Source organism: Enhydra lutris, unplaced genomic scaffold (assembly GCF_002288905.1).
Source record: "Enhydra lutris kenyoni isolate GAN:26980312 unplaced genomic scaffold, ASM228890v2 scaffoldscaffold12, whole genome shotgun sequence".
NCBI classification, from domain to species: Eukaryota; Metazoa; Chordata; class Mammalia; order Carnivora; family Mustelidae; genus Enhydra; species Enhydra lutris.
In genome coordinates, this window is record NW_019154096.1 from 48,644,286 (window position 1) to 48,667,126 (window position 22,841).

The 22,841-nt window shown below is 41.0% G+C and overlaps 1 protein-coding gene across 3 annotated transcripts in view; it reads left to right on the forward strand.

Annotated features, from left to right (window-relative positions):
• LOC111145332 (ectonucleoside triphosphate diphosphohydrolase 1) overlaps positions 1-22,340 on the forward strand; it is a 60,273-nt gene extending 37,933 nt beyond the window's left edge. For all 3 annotated transcript variants that reach the window (XM_022500171.1, XM_022500172.1, XM_022500170.1), the window contains exons 8-10: positions 6,946-7,062; positions 18,359-18,496; positions 20,596-22,340. In XM_022500171.1, the coding sequence (XP_022355879.1) occupies positions 6,946-7,062; positions 18,359-18,496; positions 20,596-20,802 (462 nt within the window). In that variant the 3' untranslated portion in view covers positions 20,803-22,340. The remainder of the gene's footprint in view (positions 1-6,945; positions 7,063-18,358; positions 18,497-20,595) is intronic.
• The last annotated feature ends 501 nt before the right edge of the window (positions 22,341-22,841 follow it).

Sequence of the window (22,841 nt, forward strand, 5' to 3'; positions counted from 1 at the left end):
CTAGCAATACGTTTTGGATTGGATCTTTGGAAAAATTATTTGACAAACCCCCTTTCTTCCCTTACAAACTTGGCTTTGGGTTATTTTTTCAGATTTGTTTCCCTGGAGACGTGATAAAGATAGGAGTGTCAGTTGTATTACTAAGCAACAGTTCTTATGAAAAAAATGACCCCTGAAATAAAGTGTATCTGGATTGGAAGAAATTAATGAACTATGCTTACTCTGTGGGCTTCTCTAGTCTGAATAAAGGCTTATGTATGTAGAGTATGTAACAAAAGGCTTTATTTTTATAGGACTTATTTACCCGACCATCATACCCTCTGTTACTTGTTTGAGTTGCACTATCTTCCACTAGAGGGGAGGGATTTTCATCTGCTTCCGTCACTGCTTGGAACATAGTTGTTGTTCAGACAATAGTTGTTGAATGAATGCATGCATGATGTGCAGCCAAAAGAAAGAAGAGGGGGAATAAAAAAAAAAAATGGCTGTTGATTTTGCCAATTAGGAGGTTACTGGTGATTTTAATGAGCATAGTTTTAGAAGCCATGTCAAAGTAAACAGCTCCCTTGGATATGCTCTAAAGCTGGGGGAGCAGGGAGGAGAGTGGGTAATTGATACCACAAAAATAAGAAAAAATTTGAGAGAGAATAGATGTCATACTGAAACCAGCTCAGTTAAATTGAACAGGAATGCATGTGTTGCATTCTGCGTAGGTTAAAAGTTGCACAAAATTGGGTGCCTGGGTGGCTCAGTGGGTTAAAGCCTCTGCCTTCAGCTCAGGTCATGATCCCAGGGTCCTGGGATCGAGCCCCACATCGGGTTCTCTGCTCAGCAGGGAGCCTGTTTCCCCCTCCCCCCAACTCTCTGCCTTCCTGCCTACTTGTGATCTCTGTCAAATAAATAAATAAAAATCTAAAAAAAAAAGTTGCACAAAATTTGGCTGGCAAGAATGGGTATTGTCTTTATAAGTTGATATATCTGTCTCCCCAGCTACATCCTGAGGGCCTGGAAGGCACGGGTGGTGTACATTTCATCTTTTCATTTTTAGGCCTGCTAGATATATTATTGCTAGAATGCCTGGAATATTGTATATTCTCAGTAAAAGAATGTCAGTATTTGGAATATTCTAGTGAGATGTCCAGCATGCACAGAAGCCTGAAGGTGAGAAAGCATGAAGTGTGTTCAGAGACCTGAAAGGAGTTCAATGGGTTTTTCCATGTGGGCAGCCAGGAGACTTGCCTCTGGTATTTTAGAAGGTTTTCCCCCTAAGCCTACCGATCACCTTTGTGATCATTAGATGCCTTTGTTTGAGGTTTATGATCTGTAAACCCAGAGATTTCTACAGTACAGGAAAATGGTGGTGATTTTAGGAAGACTGAAGATGCAGATGTGGTTCAGGGGTTTAGAAAGAAATGATTTTGGGTTTTAGAATAAATGAATAACACTGTTTAAGGGGCATATAAAGGAACATTTGTGGGACTCACAGGAAATAGAACATATTTTAAGCTTCAGGGAAAAATTACCTCCTACAGTTATAAAGTGATCCAACCTTTTTGAAAGAAGATCTTATAAGGGGGCACCTGGGTGGCTCAGTAGGTCTGATTAGTTTCAGCTCAGGTAATGACCTCATGCTTCACGAGATCGAGCCCCACGTCAGGCTCCACACTCAGCGGGGAGTCTGCTTGAGGATTCTCTCCCTCTGCTCTCCCCTCACTCTTTTTATGTCTCTCTAAAATAAACAAGTATATCTTAAAAAAAAAAGATCTCATGAGATATGTATAGATATTTTAAAAATTTAGGTCTAATACACTTGTAGTAAAGTGTGCACATTTTAAGGCCACAGCTTGATAGTTTATAAGGAAAACACCTGGAGTCCATCAACTGGGTGAAGATACAGGATATTTGTTCCCTTATCCACTCTCCCAGTTGATAAGCCCCCTCAAGATAACTACTACTCCGACTTCTATCATGATAGATTCGCGTTGCCAGTTTTGGGATTCAAAATATGTATTCTTTTTTGTCTGACTTCTTTCACTCAGTATTATCTAAGATTTATATATGTTGTCGTGTTTAACAGTAGCTCTTTCCTTCATTGCAATGGAGTATTCCTTTGCATGGACACACTAAAATTTATCTACCCATTCTATAGTTAATGGACATTTTAGTTGTTTCCAGTTTGAGGATATTATGTACTCTTTTATGAACACTCTTGTTCATGTCTTTTAGTGCATATTTCTACTCGCAAAATATATTTGCCTTCTGACCAATCATTTTACCCCAAGGAAATCATCTCAAGGAAAGGTACAAAGATACAAATACATTGTAGCATTATTTATAATAGTGAAATATTAGAAAGCCTAAATATTCATGTATAGGAGATTACATAAATCATGATATATCCATAAATAATAATATTTTATAGTCATTTAAATGGGTAAACTAAAATCTACAGGGAAACTTGCCCATATTGTATTATTAAGTGAAACCAAGCAGGATTATAAAACAATGTGTATAATATGATATTTAGGTAAATATATATATATATTTTTTAATGTTTTACATATATATAGATGCAGGGATTAAGCAGTAAATTATTAAAAGTATTTTTCTCTAGGGGATGGTTAGATGAAGGAGTAACTTTTATTTTTAACTTGTACTAATTAAATTCTATACAATAAACATGTGTTACCTTTGAATAAGAATTTTTAACACATGTATTTTGAAGGAAAAGAAGAGGGCAATTTTTGTATGTTGAAAAAGAAGAGCAGGATTCTGAGATGTTAAAGGGAAACATCTGTAGGTCAGGGAAGAATTTTCAAGAGTCCATGGTATGCAGAGCTTTGTGGGTAGGCGGTGGCATAGACCAGGAGTTCGTGCTAACAAGCTATGTATCCCACTGACAGTCCAGTATTTTGCTGTATCTGCCTACACAAATTTTCTCTTAATTTTTTGTTAAAGATTTTATTTATTTAAGAGCGATCACAGAGGGAGAGGGAGAAGCAGATATGCCACTAAGTGGAGAACCCGATGTGGGGCTCCATCCCAGGACCCTGAGATCATGACCTGAGCTGAAGGCATATGCTTAACTAAGTCACCCAGGTGCCCCTGTTTGTTAAAGTTTTTTAAAATAATTTTTATTTCTTTAAAAAACACATGTCACACCTTAGCAAAAGCAAGTGAATTTCTAGATTCTTAAGTCATTAAGCCCTTTGCTGGTAGAATAAGCTCAAGGAGTAATATCAAAAAGTCTTTTGAAATGTCCCTAAATGAAATTTAAAGAAATATTTATTATAAAATTTAAGACATGCTTGTTATAAAAAAAATCGAACTATACAAAAAGTTTAAAGATCCAACTATATATCACATAAGAAACTTACTTTAGATTTAAGGAACTCACATGGGCCAAAGGTGAAGTGATGGAAGATATTCCATGCAAGTTCCAACCAAAAGAAAACAAGGGTGGTCATATTTATATCAGACAAAATATGCTGTAAGTTATGAAATGTCACATGAGGCTAAGAAGGACATTATAGAATGATAAAGGGATAATTCATCCAGAAGATACATTAATTATAAGTATATATGCCCAAATCAGAGCACCTGAATCTTTGAAGCAAACATTGACAGAACTGCTGGGAGGAAGAGATAGCAATGCCATAATGGTAGGAGATTTCAGTGCCTCACTGTCAATACAGGATAGAACAATCACAGATTTGAACCACACTATAAAACAAATAGACCTAACAGACACATGCAGAACATTCCACCCAAGAACAGCAGACTATATAAACTTCTCAAGTGCACATGGAATATTCTCTAAGACAGGTCACATCTTAGGTCATAAAACAAGTCTCACAAATGTAAGAAGACAGAAATTATACCAGGTATCTTTTCTACACAGTCGAACCCAGAAGTCAATAGCAGAAGGAAACCAGAAAATTCACAAGTATGTGGAAATGAAAGAACACACTTTGGAACAACCACAATCTTCAACAAAACACTGGCAAGCTGAATTCAATAGTCCATTAAAAGAATAATATACCATGACTAAGTGGGATTTATCCCTGGGATGCCATGATGGCTCCATACATAAAAATCAATTAGTGTGATACAGCACATTAACAGAATGAAGGATGAAAACACCTCCATAGATGCAGAAAAAGCATCTGATAAAGTCGAACACTCATTTATGATAAAAAGTTTCGACAAAGTAGAAACAGAAATTGCATCAGTACAATAAAAGTCAGGTATAAAACCACACAGCCAACATCATACTCAGTGGTAAGAATTGTAAGCTTTTCCTCTGAGATCAAGAGCCAGGTAGGGGTGCCCAATCGCACCATTTCTATTCAGCACAGTACTGGAAGAACTCACCAGAGCCATTAGGCAAGAAGAAATAAAAGGAATCCACATCGGAAAGAAAGAAGTAAAAATTGTCTCTGTTTACAGATGACAAGATTGTACATAAAGAAAACCCTAAAGTCTACACACACAGCAAAAGAAACCTGTTTGGCTCATCAATACAGAAAACAAACTGGTGTTTGTGAGAGGGGAGGGAGGGCGGGAGATGGGCAAAATGGCTGAAGCAGGATGGGAGATACAGGCTTCTAGTTATGGAATGAGTAAGTCACGGGGACAAAAGTACAGCATAGGGAATCTAGTCAATAGTATTGTGTTAGTGTTGTACGGTGACGGATGAGAGCTACACTTGTGGCGGGCCTAACATAATATACAGACACACTGAATCACTGTTGTACACCTATAACTGATATAAAATAGTGTGTCAACTATACTTCAATTAAAAAAAGAAAAATAAGAAACCCATTAGAATAAATGAATTTAGTAAAGTTGCAGGGTACAAAATCAACATCCAAAAACCAGTTGCTTTTCTATACATTAACAAGGAACTATCTGAAAGGAAAATCTCATTTGCAAGAACCTCAAAAGGAATAAAATATTTAGTAATAACCTTAACTATGGAGGAGAAATACTTATACACTGAAAACTACAAAACACCGATGAGAGAAATTAAAGACAAATGCAAAAACACTCCATGTGTTCAGTGAATAGAATGGTGGCTAAGGACAGGAGGAGTGGGGAATTGCTCATTAACAGGTATAAAGTTTCAGTTACTCTAGATGATTCAGTTCTAGAGATCGGCCGTACAATATTGTCCTTATATATAGTTAACAATACTGTATTGCACATTTAAAAATTTAAGAGGGTAGATCTCATGTTAAATGCTCTTACACAACAAAAATAAAACATTTAAAAGTACACCCTAAAAAGTCCTCCTCTCCTTCTTGCCCCACAGTCAGTTCACTAGAGAAAAATACTCTTGAGTAGTTTTAATTAATAGGGGGAAACATTTCTGGGCATTGGCTATGTATACTGGAGCTATCCAGTCTCTGGTTTTATCCAGTTTCTCAGTCAACAGAGATCCACCTAGCGTCTTTTACCTTCAAGGCCGTGCTCTAGGAATTCGAGAGCGGTTTCCTGCCACTTACACATCTTTAGCGCTCCCCTCCATGTGCCAGGTGCCATGCCGGGGCAAGCAGATTCAGCTGCCATCGTGGCACTGGCCTTCTAGAGGGCAAGCAGTTGGAAGACCAGAAACACAAACAAAAGCAAATTAGACTGTGGCAACCACAGGGAAGAAAGCAGCAGAGTCCCGTGAAAGGGAATAAGACACTGTCCTAGTCCAGGGGGATGATTAGAAAACATGAGTCAAGGTGAAGGGAATCCCTACAGCGGGAAGAGCAGGTGTGCCACCGCAGGGAGGCAAAGCTCGGCAGTGACTGGAAGGCCTGGGGGGTGGCGTGTGCAGGTGGCAGTGGTAGGAGGTGGTATTGGCAAAGTGGGAAGGGTTGGAGCTTACCTGGCTTTGAGAGACCTGGTTGAGTTTGGACTTTATTCTATGTATATTTAGGAGTCATTGAAGGCTTTAAGTCGAGGACTAATGTGATCCACTTTTTTTTTTAATCTTCTTTTTTTTTTTTTTTAAGATTTATTTATTTATTTAACAGAGAAAGAGCACAAGTAGGCAGAGAGGCAGGCACAGAGAGAGGGGGAAGCAGGCTCCCTGCCCAGCAGAGAGCCCTATGCGGGGCTCAATCCCAGGACCCTGAGATCATGACCTGAGCCGAAGGGAGAGGCTTAACCCACTGAGCCACCCAGGCGCCCCGATCTACTTTGTTTTTAAGTGGCCACTGGAATGGGTAGGTTAGTGGAGGAGGGGGACAAAAGTTCAACTGAAGGGTGAGAAAAAGGAGTGGAAAGGGAAGACATGGAATTCAGTATTGTAGAAAACACTTCCTAGCACCTATCCTGTGAATTTTAATTGAGTATTTTCCTTTCTACTCATTTGTACTCTTTTCCGTAGTTCTCACGTATGATCATGATTTTTAAAAACCTTTCAGTTATGCTTAGTCCATGATAGACTTTAATAAATATACGTTAAATAAAGGTTGACTATTTAAAGAAAGAAGTACATGGACATTTTAGAAATAGGCCAAAAAAGCAGAAATAAAAAGGAAAAAACACCTTACAATTGCCATTCAGAGACAACTCTTAGTATCTTTGTATAGACGTTCCCAGTTTTTATTTATTGAAAGTCCCTATATAATACAGTTTTTAAAAGATGGGATTTTTTTTAACCTTTCTTTTATTCTCCCCTCATTTTTCTTTCTTCCTGACTCTTCCATTAAAATTATAGAGACAGTTAGTTACCAGGTGGCTCAGAAATGCATGTCAGCAGTAAAGCGACAACAACAAAGTAACACCTCTTCTAGGAATGAAACAACTTTTGGATCTGGAATATTACTTGATTCATTAATGTACTCAACAGAGGTTTCCAGGCACCTTCGCCAGGGGTTCACCCTTCTGGAGAGTGAATCAGTGTCCCTCTGTGTTGGACACAGTGCAAAACTGCATTTTTTCTTGCAGGCGTTTTCGGCTTATTACTATGTCATGGAATTTTTAAACTTTACATCAGAGGAAACCCCCTCACAGGAAAAGATGACGGACACTATGGAAAAGTTCTGTTCTCAGCCTTGGGAGGAGGTAAGTGATGAGAAACGGCAACTGTTTGGTATTTCTCTGTGCCTTTGATGGCACAGAGGATGGGAGTCTGCTCATCAAGTCCTGCTACCCTAACGGAGACCCAGCAAAGACGTTAGAGGATCCCAGAGGGCACACTCATCCCGGAGTGCATGCATGGGCATTTCTTGATAACTGGGCATATACCGGCTGAAGCCAGCACGGCCTTACTTTTTTTTTTTTTTTAAGATTTTATTTATTTATTTGAGAGAGAGACAGTGAAAGAGAGCGTGAGCGAGGAGAAGGTCAGAGAAAGAAGCAGACTCCCCGTGGAGCTGGGAGCCCGATGCGGGACTTAATCCCGGGACTCCGGGATCATGACCTGAGCCGAAGGCAGTCATCTAACCAACTGAGCCACCCAGGCATCCCACGGCCTTACTTTTCTCACCTGATACCGAGCAAGCCTTGCAGTCCGAGGCTGCTGGTGTGAGGTCAGCAGCTTGACTCGGTCTCAGCCGTTCCTTCTTCAGTTCTGTCATTAGGCCTCCTTTCTTCACAGACACAAGATGTGGCTTCAGAGATCACTCATGTTTAAGGTCAGAAGAAGGGTAGAGCCAGATACATCTGTTGCATTTTACAAGAAAGCATCAGTTACCCCAGAAACTCCTTAGCAGTCTTTGCCTGACATCTCATTAGCTGGGACTGGCTGCGAAAGCAGGGTGCGGGATTTTAGGACTGGCTTAGACCCTTAGACCCAGCGTGAGCTACGCTCTGGTGCTGGGTACACTGTCACACATTCCTCTCCCCACACCCCAAGTCAGAGTTTTATTAGCAAGGAAGACCAGCAGTTCACAGAATCTGCTATAAACACCATTGTGGCAAGACCCTTTCTCGTGCCTAGGTCCCAGGTAACTCCTACTTAATCTTAAATTTGAAGCACAGATGTTTCTTGTCTGAGGCACTGAGTCATTGAAGATCTAGTACTACCTGGTAAAAGTTTCCAGGGAGGAGAGAGGTATGGGGTCTACTCTAATCAAAACAGATCAGCTAAGGGTGGTGCCCAGCAGCAGCTGTTTTAAGTTGACAGGGTTGCACACTTGAGTGGTACTTTCATTCTGAGTAGGTGTAATTAACTAGAAATGGATGCTTGCCTCGGCGCTGACAGAGGAAGGAAGGTTGTGCAAGAGCCGGAGGTATGGACTTATTCCTCCATATTTTGTCTGAGTTAGAACAAGAAGGAAGAGGACTCTGGGCTTTTCGAAAGAGCCCCTTTAAATGCCTCATTTGCAGCTGGTAGTGATCTGTGGAGGAAGGTGAGCATCTTGGAGTTGAGGCAACTTGAAACAACCCCAATGCATGCCTGTGACAGAGGTAGATTTAGGCTGATTTTTGGAAAAAAAAAATTTTTTTTTAAAGTAGGCTTTGTGCCCAGCATGGAGCCCAGTGCAGGGCCCAAACCCATGACCCTGAGATCAAGACCTGACGTGAAATTAAGAGTTGGACATTTCACTGACTGAGCCACCCAGATGTCCCTGGGGGGAGAAAAATTACTTCTTGTTCAGTGTGAAAGCTCTATCACATCTTTTCTCCTTACCCTCATTTGTTTTTTTTTTTTGTGTGTGTGTGTGTTTTTCGTTTGCTTGTTTGTTTTTAATTTCATCAGGTTATATTAGGTTGGCAATGCCTATATGCAGACTTGTAGGTCTACTCCGATAAGCCACGAGTTGCTGCTCAGAGGTCCTGGAAGTAGACTCATTAAGGCCTGCACCTGAAAGAAATTCTGTAATCTTTGGCAGGGGATGGGAGGAGTTGTAGAGTGAGACATAGAACCTCACCCAGAGCCTTGATGTTGAGGTGGGAGTTATGACCTAGGGTTCATTTTCCCCAACTGCCTTGTCTGTCCATATGGAATGAATAGGTTTCAAGTACACTCTTTAGGGCAACTCTTTTCCTGCTACTCCTGTTGACTGGAGTTTGGGAATGTCCCTTCTAGACACCTTTGGCCAAGAGAGAACTGACAATTGTTAGACATATCTTATTGCTGAAAATTGAGCTAGATACTTTATACATATTGTATCATGCTGCCTGTCCCTGCTTTGGCAGGAGAAATAAAATGCAAACTACACCTGTTGATGTCCTCCAAATCCTTGGGGATGCCCCCAATCCTTGGGTCTCTGAGGAGAGGTTAGGAGAGTGAAAGGGACATATCATGCTTGTCTTCTGATTGGTTAATTAGAAGGTCAGGGAGGAGTCAAGATGGCGGAGAAGTAGCAGGCTGAGACTACTTCAGGTAGCAGGAGATCAGCTAGATAGCTTATCTAAAGATTGCAAACACCTACAAATCCAACGGGAGATCGAAGAGAAGAAGAACAGCAATTCTAGAAACAGAAAATCAACCACTTTCTGAAAGGTAGGACTGGTGGAGAAGTGAATACAAAGCGACGGGAAGATAGACTGCGGGGGGAGGGGCCGGCTCCCAGCAAGCAGCGGAGCAACGGAGCACAAAATCAGGACTTTTAAAAGTCTGTTCCGCTGAGGGACATCGCTCCAGAGGCTTAACCGGGGTGAAGCCCACACAGGGTCAGCATGGCCTCAGGTTCCGCAGGGTCACAGAAAGATTGGGGGTGTCTGAGTGTCGCAGAGCTTACAGGTATTAGAACGGGGAAGCCAGCTACAGGGACAGAGCTGAGGAGTGAGCTCTCAGCTCGGGGTTACCTTGAACCGGTCGCAGGCTCGGTGAGCTCGGAGCGCGGCAGGAGGCCAGGGTGACAGGAGTAATTGGGCGCTGTTCTCTGAGGGCGCACTGAGGAGTGGGGCCCCGGGATCTCGGCTCCTCCGGGCCAGAGACTGGGAGGCCGCCATCTTCATTCCCGTCCTCCGGAACTCTACGGAAAGCGCTCAGGGAACAAAAGCTCCCGAAAGCAAACCCGAGCAGATTACTCAGCCTGGACCCGGGTAAGGGCGGTGCAATTCCGCCTGGGGCAAAGACACTTGAGAATCACTACGACAGGCCCCTCCCCCAGAAGATCAACAAGAAACCCAGCCAGGACCAAGTTCACCTACCAAGGACTGCAGTTTCAATACCAAGGAGAGCAGCGGAATTCCAGAGGAGGAGAAAGCAAAGCACGGAACTCATGGCTTTCTCCCCATGATTCTTTAGCCTTGCTAAAGAATTTTAGCAAGGCTAAATTAATTTTTTTTCCTTTTTCAATTTTTTTTCTCTTCTTCTGCCAAATTTTTTTAACTTTTACCCTTTTCTTTTTTTAACGTTTTTTAACTAGCTTATCTAATATATATATATATTTTCTTTTTTATATTTTTTCTTTATTTGTTTTCTTTCTTTTTTTTTTTTTTAAAGATTTTATTTATTTATTTGACAGAGAGAGATCACAAGCAGGCAGAGAGGCAGGCAGAGAGAGAGGAGGAAGCAGGCTTCCCGCTGAGCAGAGAGCCCGATGCGGGGCTCGATCCCAGGACCCTGAGACCATGACCTGAGCCTAGGCAGCGGCTTAACCCACTGAGCCACCCAGGCGCCCCTCTTTATTTGTTTTCTTTTTTTAATATTTTTTTTCTTTCTGAGCCTCTTTTTATCCCCTTTCTCCCCACTCACGATGTGGGATCTCTTCTGATTTGGTTAAAGCATATTTTCCTGGGGTTGTTGCCACCCTTTTAGTATTTTACTTGCTCCTTCATATACTCTTATCTGGACAAAATGACAAGGCGGAAAAATTCACCACAAAAAAAAAAAAGAACAAGAGGCAGTACCAAAGGCTAGGGACCTAATCAATACAGACATTGGTAATGTGTCAGATCTAGAGTTCAGAATGACGATTCTCAAGGTTCTAGCCGGGATCGAAAAAGGCATGGAAGATATTGGAGAAACCCTCTCGGGAGATATAAAAGCCCTTTCTGGAGAAATAAAAGAACTAAAATCTAACCAAGTTGAAATCAAAAAAGCTATTAATGAGGTGCAATAAAAAAATGGAGGCTCTCACTGCTAGGATAAATGAGGCAGAAGAAAGAATTGGCGATATAGAAGACCAAATGACAGAGAATAAAGAAGCTGAGCAAAAGAGGGACAAACAGCTACTGGACCATGAGGGGAGAATTCGCGAGATAAGTGACACCATAAGATGAAACAACATTAGAATAATTGGGATTCCAGAAGAAGAAGAAAGAGAGAGGGGAGCAGAAGGTATATTGGAGAGAATTATTGGAGAGAATTTCCCCAATATGGCAAAGGGAACAAGCATCAAAATCCAGGAGGTTCAGAGAACCCCCCTCAAAATCAATAAGAATAGGTCCACACCCCGTCACCTAATAGTAAAATTTACAAGTCTTAGTGACAAAGAGAAAATCCTGAAAGCAGCCCGGGAAAAGAAGTCTGTAACATACAATGGTAAAAATATTAGATTGGCAGCAGACTTATCCACAGAGACCTGGCAGGCCAGAAAGAACTGGCATGATATATTCAGAGTACTAAATGAGAAAAACATGCAGCCAAGAATACTATATCCAGCTAGGCTATCATTAAAAATGGAGAGATTAAAAGCTTCCAGGACAAACAAAAACTGAAAGAATTTGCAAACACCAAACCAGCTCTACAGGAAATATTGAAAGGGGTCCTCTAAGCAAAGAGAGACCCTAAAAGTAGTAGATCAGAAAGGAACAGAGACAATATACAATAACAGTCACCTTACAGGCAATACAATGGCACTAAATTCATATCTCTCAATAGTTACCCTGAATGTAAATGGGCTAAATGCCCCAATCAAAAGACACAGGGTATCAGAATGGATTAAAAAAACAAAACCCATCTATATGTTGCCTACAAGAAACTCATCTTAAACCCGAAGACACCTCCAGATTTAAAGTGAGGGTGTAGAAAAGAATTTACCATGCTAATGGACATCAGAAGAAAGCAGGAGTGGCAATCCTTATATCAGATCAACTAGATTTTAAGCCAAATACTATAATAAGAGATAAGGAAGGACACTATATCATACTCAAAGGCTCTGTCCAACAAGAAGATCTAACAATTTTAAATATCTATGCCCCTAACGGAGCAGCCAACTATATAAACCAATTAATAACAAAATCAAAGAAATACATCAACAATAATACAATAATAGTAGGGGACTTTAACACTCCCCTCACTGAAATGGACAGATCATCCAAGCAAAAGATCAACAAGGAAATAAAGGCCTTAAATGACACACTGGACCAGATGGACATCACAGATATATTCAGAACATTTCATCCCAAAGCAACAGAATACACATTCTTCTCTAGTGCACATGGAACATTCTCCAGAATAGATCATATCCTCGGTCCTAAATCAGGTCTCAACCGGTATCAAAAGATTGGGATCATTCCCTGCATATTTTCAGACCACAATGCTCTGAAGCTAGAGCTCAATCACAAGAGGAAATTTGGAAAGAACCCAAATAAATGGAGACTAAACAGCATCCTTCTAAAGAATGAATGGGTCAACCAGGAAATTAAAGAAGAATTGAAAAAATTCATGGAAACAAATGATAATGAAAACACAACGGTTCAAAATCTGTGGGACACAACAAAGGCAGTCCTGAGAGGAAAATATATAGCGGTACAAGCCTTTCTCAAGAAACAAGAAAGGTCTCAGGTACACAACCTAACCCTACACCTAAAGGAGCTGGAGAAAGAACAAGAAAGAAACCCTAAACCCAGCAGGAGAAGAGAAATCATAAAGATCAGGGCAGAAATCAATGAAATAGAAACAAACAAACAAACAAACAAAAAAAACAATAGAACAAATCAATGAAACTAGGAACTGGTTCTTTGAAAGAATTAATAAGATTGATAAACCCCTGGCCAGACTTATCAAAAAGAAAAGAGAAAGGACCCAAATAAATAAAATCATGAATGAAAGAGGAGAGAACACAACTAACACCAAAGAAATACAGACAACTATAAGAACATACTATGAGCAACTCTACGCCAACAAATTTGACAATTTGGAAGAAATGGATGCATTCCTAGAGACATATAAACTACCACAACTGAACCAGGAAGAAATAGAAAGCCTGAACAGACCCATAACCAGTAAGGAGATTGAAACAGTCATCAAAAATCTCCAAACAAAAGCCCAGGGCCAGACGGCTTCCCAGGGGAATTCTACCAAACATTTAAAGAAGAACTAATTCCTATTCTCCTGAAACTGTTCCAAAAAATATAAATGGAAGGAAAACTTCCAAACTCATCTTATGAGGCCAGCATCACCTTGATCCCAAAACCAGACAAGGATCCCATCAAAAAAGAGAACTACAGACCAATATCCTTGATGAACACAGATGCGAAAATTCTCACCAAAATACTAGCCAATAGGATTCAACAGTACATTAAAAGGATTATTCACCACGACCGAGTGGGATTTATTCCAGGGCTGCAAGGTTGGTTCAACATCCGCAAATCAATCAGTGTGATACAACACATTAATAAAAGAAAGAACAAGAACCATATGATACTCTCCATAGATGCTGAAAAAGCATTTGACAAAGTACAGCATCCCTTCCTGATCAAAACTCTTCAAAGTGTAGGGATAGAGGGCACATACCTCAATATTATCAAAGCCATCTATGAAAAACCCACTGCAAATATCATTCTCAATGGAGAAAAACTGAAAGCTTTTCCGCTAAGGTCAGGAACACGGAAGGGATGTCCGTTATCACCACTGCTATTCAACATAGTACTAGAAGTCCTAGCCTCAGCAATCAGACAACAAAAGGAAATTAAAGGCATCCAAATCGGCAAAGAAGAAGTCAAACTATCACTCTTCGCAGATGATATGATACTATATGTGGAAAACCCAAAAGACTCCACTCCAAAACTGCTAGAACTTGTACAGGAATTCAGTAAAGTGTCAGGATATAAAATCAATGCACAGAAATCAGTTGCATTTTTCTACACCAACAACAAGACAGAAGAAAGAGAAATTAAGGAGTCCATCCCATTTACCACTGCACCCAAAACTATAAGATACCTAGGAATAAACCTAACCAAAGAGGCTAAGAATCTATACCCAGAAAACTATAAAGTACTCATGAAAGAAATTGAGGAAGACACAAAGCAATGGAAAAATGTTCCATGCTCCTGGATTGGAAGAATAAATATTGTGAAAATGTCTATGCTACCTAAAGCAATGTACACATTTAATGCAATTCCTATCAAAGTACCATCCATTTTTTTCAAAGAAATGGAACAAATAATCCTAAAATTTATATGGAACCAGAAAAGACCTCGAATAGCCAAAGGAATATTGAAAAAGAAAGCCAAAGTTGGTGGCATCACAATTCTGGACTTCAAGCTCTATTACAAAGCTGTCATCATCAAGACAGCATGGTACTGGCACAAAAACAGACACATAGATCAATGGAACAGAATAGAGAGCCCAGAAATAGACCCTCAACTCTATGGTCAACTAATCTTCAACAAAGCAGGAAAGAATGTCCAATGGAAAAAAGACAGCCTCTTCAATAAATGGTGTTGGGAAAATTGGACAGCCACATGCAGAAAAATGAAATTGGATCATTTCCTTACACCACACACGAAAATAGACTCAAAATGGATGAAGGACCTCAATGTGAGAAAGGAATCCATCCAAATCCTTGAGGAGAACACAGGCAGCAACCTCTTCGACCTCAGCCGCAGCAACATCTTCCTAGGAACATCACCAAAGCCAAGGGAAGCAAGGGCAAAAATGAACTATTGGGATTTTATCAAGATCAAAAGCTTTTGCACAGCAAAGGAAACAGTTAACAAAACCAAAAGACAACTGACAGAATGGGAGAAGATATTTGCAAACGACATATCAGATAAAGGGCTAGTGTCCAAAATCTATAAAGAACTTAGCAAACTCAACACCAAAAGAACAAATAATGCAATCAAGAAATGGGCAGAAGACATGAAGAGACATTTCTGCAAAGAAGACATCCAGATGGCCAACAGACACATGAAAAAGTGCTCCATATCACTCGGCATCAGGGAAATACAAATCAAAACCACAATGAGATATCACCTCACACCAGTCAGAATGGCTAAAATTAACAAGTCAGGAAACAACAGATGCTGGCAAGGATGCGGAGAAAGGGGAACCCTCCTACACTGTTGGTGGGAAAGCAAGCTGGTGCAACCACTCTGGAAAACAGCATGGAGGTTCCTCAAAATGTTGAAAATAGAACTACCCTATGACCCAGCAATTGCACTGCTGGGTATTTACCCTAAAGATACAAACGTAGTGATCCGAAGGGGCACGTGCACCCGAATGTTTATAGCAGCAATGTCTGCAATAGCCAAACTATGGGAAGAACCTAGATGTCCATCAACAGATGAATGGATAAAGAAGATGTGGTATATATATACAATGGAATACTATGCAGCCATCAAAAGAAATGAAATCTTGCCATTTGTGATGACGTGGATGGAACTAGAGGGTATCATGCTTAGCGAAATAAGTCGATCGGAGAAAGACAACCATCATATGATCTCCCTGATATGAGGGAGAGGAGATGCAACATGGGGGGTTAAGGGGGTAGGAGAAGAGTAAATGAAACAAGATGGGATTGGGAGGGAGACAAACCATAAGTGACTCTTAATCTCACAAAACAAACTGAGGGTTAATGGGGGGAGGGGGGTTGGGAGAGGGAGGGTGGGGTTATGGACATTGGGGAGGTTATGTGCTATGGTGAGTGCTGTGAAGTGTGTAAACCTGGCGACTCACAGACCTGTACCCCTGGGGATAAAAATATATGTTTATAAAAAAAAAATTAAAAAAAAAAAGAAGGTTGGCAACCCTCTAATTTTGACAACCAGAATAATCACTTTTCCACTTAGAAAATATGTGCATTCAAGAACTCTGGTCAGCCTACGAGACTGACGCTGTAAGATTCTGTGTATACTACTAACTAGGATTTCTCCGTATATTCTGGGTCCTGACATTCAAACTTATGGACTATTATTCTTTCTAGGGAAAAGCATCACATTCTTGAAGACTTGCCATGCCCCTTCATCTGGGGGGAGTGATAAGGGGCAATGGGCAAGGAGAAGAGAAGCTGGTACTATCCCACTGCCCTAGGAATAGAAAAGAGAGAGGAGAGACTGGCAGAGAGAGGGTTAGGATAGAGAAAGGCAAACCATCCTTGCATTTGGAGAGAACATAGTGTTGAGTCCACAAGCAAAAACATGATCAGATCTGGACTGATGAACCAGGTAGATGCTTTTGGGTTCCATATTTTTTGGCTACTATTATAATTAATTAATTATGTTAATTATGTTATAATATATTGTATATTAATTATATTAATTATTATTACATATTTATATGTAATAAATATATTATATTTAATATATAATGTATTATATTTATTATTATGTTGATTATTATATTAATCAAGCATACTATCATAATTAATTATATTAATTAATTAATCCTCAGCAGATTAGACTGCATGGCAATGTACATCTTTCCAGGAGGAGGGGGTAGGAATTTGTAGAATTCAGGAAAATTAGACCAAAATGGCATTACCCCAAGGGATAGGCCAGCTTTTAAAGACCTGTGGGTTGCAGCACTTTCCAGTTTGGCCCAAGTGGATTCTTGGAATTCCATACCAGTTTTTTGTTTAATGGGCCTGCTGAGACTACATCAAATTGGATAAGTCTTTCCATGAAGGAAAAAAAAGAGTGCAGTTACTTTAAGATGGGGGCAGGATCTGGATAGGCACTGATGTCACACCAAGGTCTTGGGAGAATGTCCCATACAGAGGAGCTGATCGAAGAGTAGTTTGTTTCTAGGACTATGAGAAAAACACAAGTTCCATGTTGGGTCATTCAGAGAATTCCACCAGAGCAGGCCAAGGCCGGCTAGGTGTGGACTTAGCCTTTTAGAGATTGGGGGCTGGCAGAAACCAAGCGAGAAACAGACCCCAGCTAGCAGTTAGGGAGTTTAGAGATGAGGGGTTGCTTGGGGAGAGAGAGAAATCTGGGCAAAAGTGGGGTGGTGGTGGTGGGCGGGCAGGTAGCCCGGGAGTCCTATATATAAGGCATCTGGCCAGATTCCTAGTACTTGATATATGTTTAACAAGTATTAGTTCTCTCTCTGCCCAGGGTGTCCAGGAGGGAATGCCTATTTTCAAGAGCTGAGGAATAGGGCAGCAGACAAAACTCAGGGCTGAGCTACAGATGTTCTCGTCTGTTGTTCTCTGAGGGCCAGCAAGGAGCAGAGCAAGCTGTGGACATCTGGGCATATATTTACAAAAGGAGAGGTAAAAGTCAGCAGGCAGCCTTCATTTGGAAGTGGGGTGAGCAAACACATGGACTCAAAAGGACCCCTTTGCATGACTCATAAGCAACAAAAGAGGTCAGGTAAGGGCTTGAGGACAGAAGGTGAGATGTTGGCACTGTTAGCAGTGCTGAGCAAAACATGTCCTAAACTGCATTGTAGGGTTTCTCAAACTTTACTATGCATGTGATAACCTGGGGATCACATTAAACAACACATTCTATATTGGTAGTTCTGGGGTGAGGACTAATAAGCTCCTGGGAGAACCCAACACTGTTAGTCCAGGTACCAAACCGAGTGGCAAGGCTTTTTTTTTTTTTTTTTTTTTAAGATTTTATTTATTTGAGAGAGACAGAAAAAGCATGAGTGGGGTAGGGACAGAGGGAGAAGGAGAAGCAGACTCCCCACTGAGCAGGGAGCCCTATGTGGTGCTCAGTCCCAGGACCCTGAGATCATGACCTGAGCCAAAGGCAGCCGCTTAACCAATTGAACTCCCCAGGTGCCCCACGAGTGGCAAGACTTTTTATGACACTCTTTCCTTAACATGCTTCAGATGCACTAATTCCTTCAGACACTCTGAACTCAGACTCTGGTCAAGAACATAGAAAAGTCTGATTAAACAGACTGGTGGATTTCTTTCATGCAAGATTTTTCAGTTTTTAAAATGTTAACGTGATTGTGAAACGGAAGTTTCTGAAGGGGTGAAGAGGTATACTGAAAGTCTGTGTTTTGGAACTTACTAGATCATGGAAACCATTGTTTTCCTGGAGCACTTGTTAATATCCCACAGAACCCAGTGGAGGAAAAGTTTCCTTAACAGACTCTGAACTATACCCTGCACCCACTGAAGGAGTGCAGCGCCATCCCCAGGTCTCTCTAAAGAAGACAACGCTCAGGCCTGGTTGAGGTGGGCCTTTCTCCTGTCTCGATCGTCTCAAATGGTGAAAAGGGCCGTGGGGAGGTGCCTGTTGTACACGTGTGATATTTCTTTCACTTCACTTCCAGTTGAAGACACATTTTGGTAATGTGAAGGAGAAGTACCTGAGTGAATACTGCTTTTCTGGAACCTACATCCTCTCTCTCCTTGTGAGTGGCTATGGTTTCACGGCTGATTCCTGGAAGAACATTCATTTCATGGGCAAGGTAATTTGGGGACTTGTTAGGTTGTGGGGAGATTGGGTGACTGAGGCAGCTTTGGTCTTGAAAGAGGTAGAAGTCAGTGTGATGTCCTGTTCTACCATTTCACTTCTAACCCAAGCTGACATTTTGTATCAAGCCCTGCTGTGTTGACCAGCCCATTGATGGAGGAGAGCTATGGGCATTCTCAGCCTCTTCTTTCTGCTCATGCAACAGTGACTAATTCCTTATAAAACAAACAGTGAGATCTTAAATGTAACTGTGTTTCAGTAGTCTCAGTGTTTCTGTTTGCTGATTTCAACATCCATCCCAAAGGCCCCTTCCATGATCTGGAATGATATTATGGCTTCTTATAAGGACTGCAGGTCTTGTTGGTTGTCGCTTCAAGGTTGACTAATCTGAAAGCTTAGCATAAAGAAGATGAGTGATTGTCAACGGGGGTCTTTGCTTAGCAGGCTTAGCCAGAGCCTTACAGAAGCAACCTCACTGCTGTTCTTTACCATAGCGCCACCTGCAGGTATCCAGGCATAGAGAAACATTCACATTGATAGGCAATTCCTGCTTCAAAAGTATCAAGAGCCGTGCTTCCCTGCCTTTTAAACCCATACCCACTAATGGCAAAGACAATTAACTCCCTTTTTTAAATATGGTGACTTCAAGCAAAGCAAAACATTGAGGCTCCGGGGTGTAGCAGCCTAAAGGATGCTATTTTCATTACACTCATGTCGATATTGACCTTGCTAATTCAAATGCTCATCTTTCCCTTGATTTAATTCCTAGTCTTCTTTAATTTCATCACAATTTTTTTGTCCGTCTGAAGGATATGTCTGTGTCAAATTTGCGAGTGATTTGTATTCTTTAGACTTCAGTGAATGATCTAGTGTTTCTAAACCATTGGTGGTAACTCCTCTAACTCTGGAAACTTCCTTGATACATGCAGTCAGACAAGGTTCCTGCGCCCCATAAAGGGAAGTGGACCCTTCACAAATTGTTAGTTCCCAGTACTGACTGGTAAAGGTTTAGGGGAGAGGAGCATTTCCACACAGAAACTGGTCGGAACGTAAACTGGCACAACCTTTGGGGAGACTGTTGTGGCAATATGTGCTAAAAGCCTTAGAATATGCGTGTCATTTTATCCAATTACTTCATTTCTAGGATATATAATTGGATAAAGTGAGTAAAAATAAACCTAGAAGGCAGTTCATGTCAGTGATGATCCTTTGAGACATGAGATGATGTTTAGAAAGGTATTGTTAAGTGAAGAAGTCTACATATAACTTAATTCCATGTTTTGTAAGGCAAAAGACATGCACAGAGAAGCCTGGAAGCATGTGTCACAAAAAGATAATAGCAGCGACTTCTGAGTGGTGAAATATAGCTGGTTTTTATTTTCCTTTTTAGGATTATCCTTATGTCCTAATTTTTCTACCTTGACCATGTACAACTCATGTAATAAAAACATTTTCAAAATTATTTATTATTCACAGACTATCTACACTCCAGTATGTTTGGAGGTGACTGGAAAATACTCCTAGGAAGATGGCAGGGCCAGAGCATGTCTTAACATTTAGGAAGAATCCCTTCTGAACATGTGTACAGTATTCCAACTTCCATAAAGTAACACTGACTTGCTGGGATTATTTCTGTCTTCCTTCATTGAATCATAAAGATGTCCTAGTTACTTAAGGATGAGATTCCTGGGTGACGTAGATGTAAGAGACCAGGAACAATCATTGTCTTATCCTTTGCCTGCTTTCTGTCACCATCCTGCCTTCCACACCCTTCCCTCCACATTCGCTTAAGAGGAATGCAAATCTCCAAAGGTTGTTTGAAGTAAGTTCTTCTAGGCAGAGGCACTAGACAGTTATTCACCAAATTTCTCTGAATTTCAGGAATAGAGCAGTGAGACTCCAAACTCTCCTTCATCACTTGCTCAGGCTCCATTTTCCCCACAAACATATTCCCAACTTAGAATGTAAAAGTAATCCAGCTAGAGAATTGAACGTGGTGCTCTCCACTTCCTGATGCTGTGTTATGGATGGGATTGCATGAAAGCTCATTTCATCTTCAAACCAGAAACAACAGCCTATCCCCACTGTTTGCAGATCCAGAGCAGCAATGTCGGGTGGACTCTGGGCTACATGCTGAACCTGACCAACATGATCCCAGCTGAGCAGCCGTTGTCCACACCTCTGACCCACTCCACCTATGTCTTCCTCATGGCTCTCTTCTCAGTGATCCTGGTTGCAGTGATCATCATAGGCGTGTTTATCTTTCACAAGCCTTCATACTTCTGGAAAGACATGGTATAGCAGGAGCAGCTGAAACCTGCTGGCTGGAGTGAGAAAAAAACTTGCCCAAGGAGCACCTTCCTCCACAGTGGTGTACAAGGTCATCCTTCCTTGCTCACCAAGGCCAGTCTTGACCAGCACGAAGCTTCCTTGGCTTTTGCTGAAGCTTTTCCATGGAAGGTATTCACCACCTTCTGCCTCAAGGACTACCCAGAAGACATCGTCTCTTTTGTGATTCCTTCCCAACTCCACTTCTCTCTTTTGTACCCTGTGCTTGTATGGGTCTTAAAGACCTGTTACCTTTCATGATCTTTGCTTTATAAAAAAAAAAAACAACAAAAAAACAAAACCCCAATCATGACTTTGTCCTGAAGAACTCAAAAGAGTCCTGAGTCCTGGGCTGGTAAGCTGCACAGGCCAAGAGAAGATCTCAGGAACTCGTTCAGTTGTACTGATACAGACCCTTTCTTTCTCCTGTTGCCCATTTATGAAGAATGCCATACAATGCCTTTGGAGAGGGCAGACACCCATCTCATTCCCATCCTGTTGTTTGCACAGGAGAATTTCTAGACTAAACAAATATGTGCCAGGGCCAAAGAGTCTTGCAAGAGAATTTATGTGCTTATATCATTAATATGATATTCCAATCCAAAACAGGGTTGTGGATGAGTTATATATTCTTCAGTGATGCCAAAATTCTATGGAGTGGGACCCCCCAGACCAGAGATTTTTTAAAAAGCTGATGTAATATCTAAGCATTCAGCAATCAGGGCATACTACATGGTAGGTATACACGTCAGGAAGAAAAATACAATTACAATGAAGAGTTTGGAAAATACATCCTTCAATGCATCTACTGGGGTTTTATTTTTATTGTAGTAATACATATAAAGTCCACCATTTTAATATGTACAATTCAGCTGCATTTCGCACATTTGCATTGTTGTGCAACCATCACCACTAATTCCAGAATATTTTCCCCATCAAGAAATTAGCTGGAGACAAGGCCATCCCTGGGTAGGTTCAAACCACCAACCTTTCAGTTAACAGCCAAATAAGCTAATCAGTTGTTCCACAAAGATGCCCATTGAGTTTTAAAAGCCATGCCATATCTTTTTGTCCCAGGGTTTAATGTAGTGAGAGAACTACAACACTCCTTTCTTCTGTCATGGTATTTGCTCATCAAAGTATGCCAGGAACCAGATCTGAAAGTGTGGTTGCCACCCCTGTCACACAAGTATGGGCTCTATTTACTTATTCCATGGACTATTTTGTGGGAGAAGCAGCAGCTATGGACCTTGTCACAGAAACATGAAGAGACCCTGTACTTTCTTCCTTTAATGACTGCTGTGAGCAGGTGGAGTGGTGATGTGTTACTCTGAAGTTGTCCCAAGCTCCCCATCTCTGGATTTGGGGACTGACTGCTGAACTAATGCAGGGTGGGGCTGGGGTGAGGAAGGAAAAGCTTTCCTACAAACTGGAAACCAAATGTCCTTATATCTCTTGAATAACCAAGTCATTTTTTTTACAACCAGGTGAATACAAGCTTACAAACTGTGGATGCGAAGTTTTTCTTTTCTGCCACTCACAATTGAACTTGCACTTGGATTAGGAAGGAGAAGCCAAGTTTGAATATGTTTAAACTCTTTCTACTAGTGCTAGTGGTTATATTGTTAAACTTAGTATTTATTGAGCATTTGTTATGTCCCATGCTCTGCTCAAGTGCACTACATTCATTTTCTCACTTAATCCTTACAACAGTCTGAAGGAAGCTATTACCACTCCCACTTTATTGAACCAGAAACTGAGGCTCAGAGAGGTTAAGTCACTTGCCCAAGTAGCTGACCTAAAAGCCTGCAGTGCACTTAACCATTATTTTCTCTCCCAAATATACTAGACTGTCTCCTTGTAACCTCTAAACTCACACTTAACTCTGTATGAATACAGGGCTGACTGGCATGGGAGAGAGGGAAGTAGACAGATGACCTGTTCTCTGATGGACTTGTGACTTAATATTGCTTTAAGTCCACAAAGGCTGTCATGGCAACACTGATATCCTG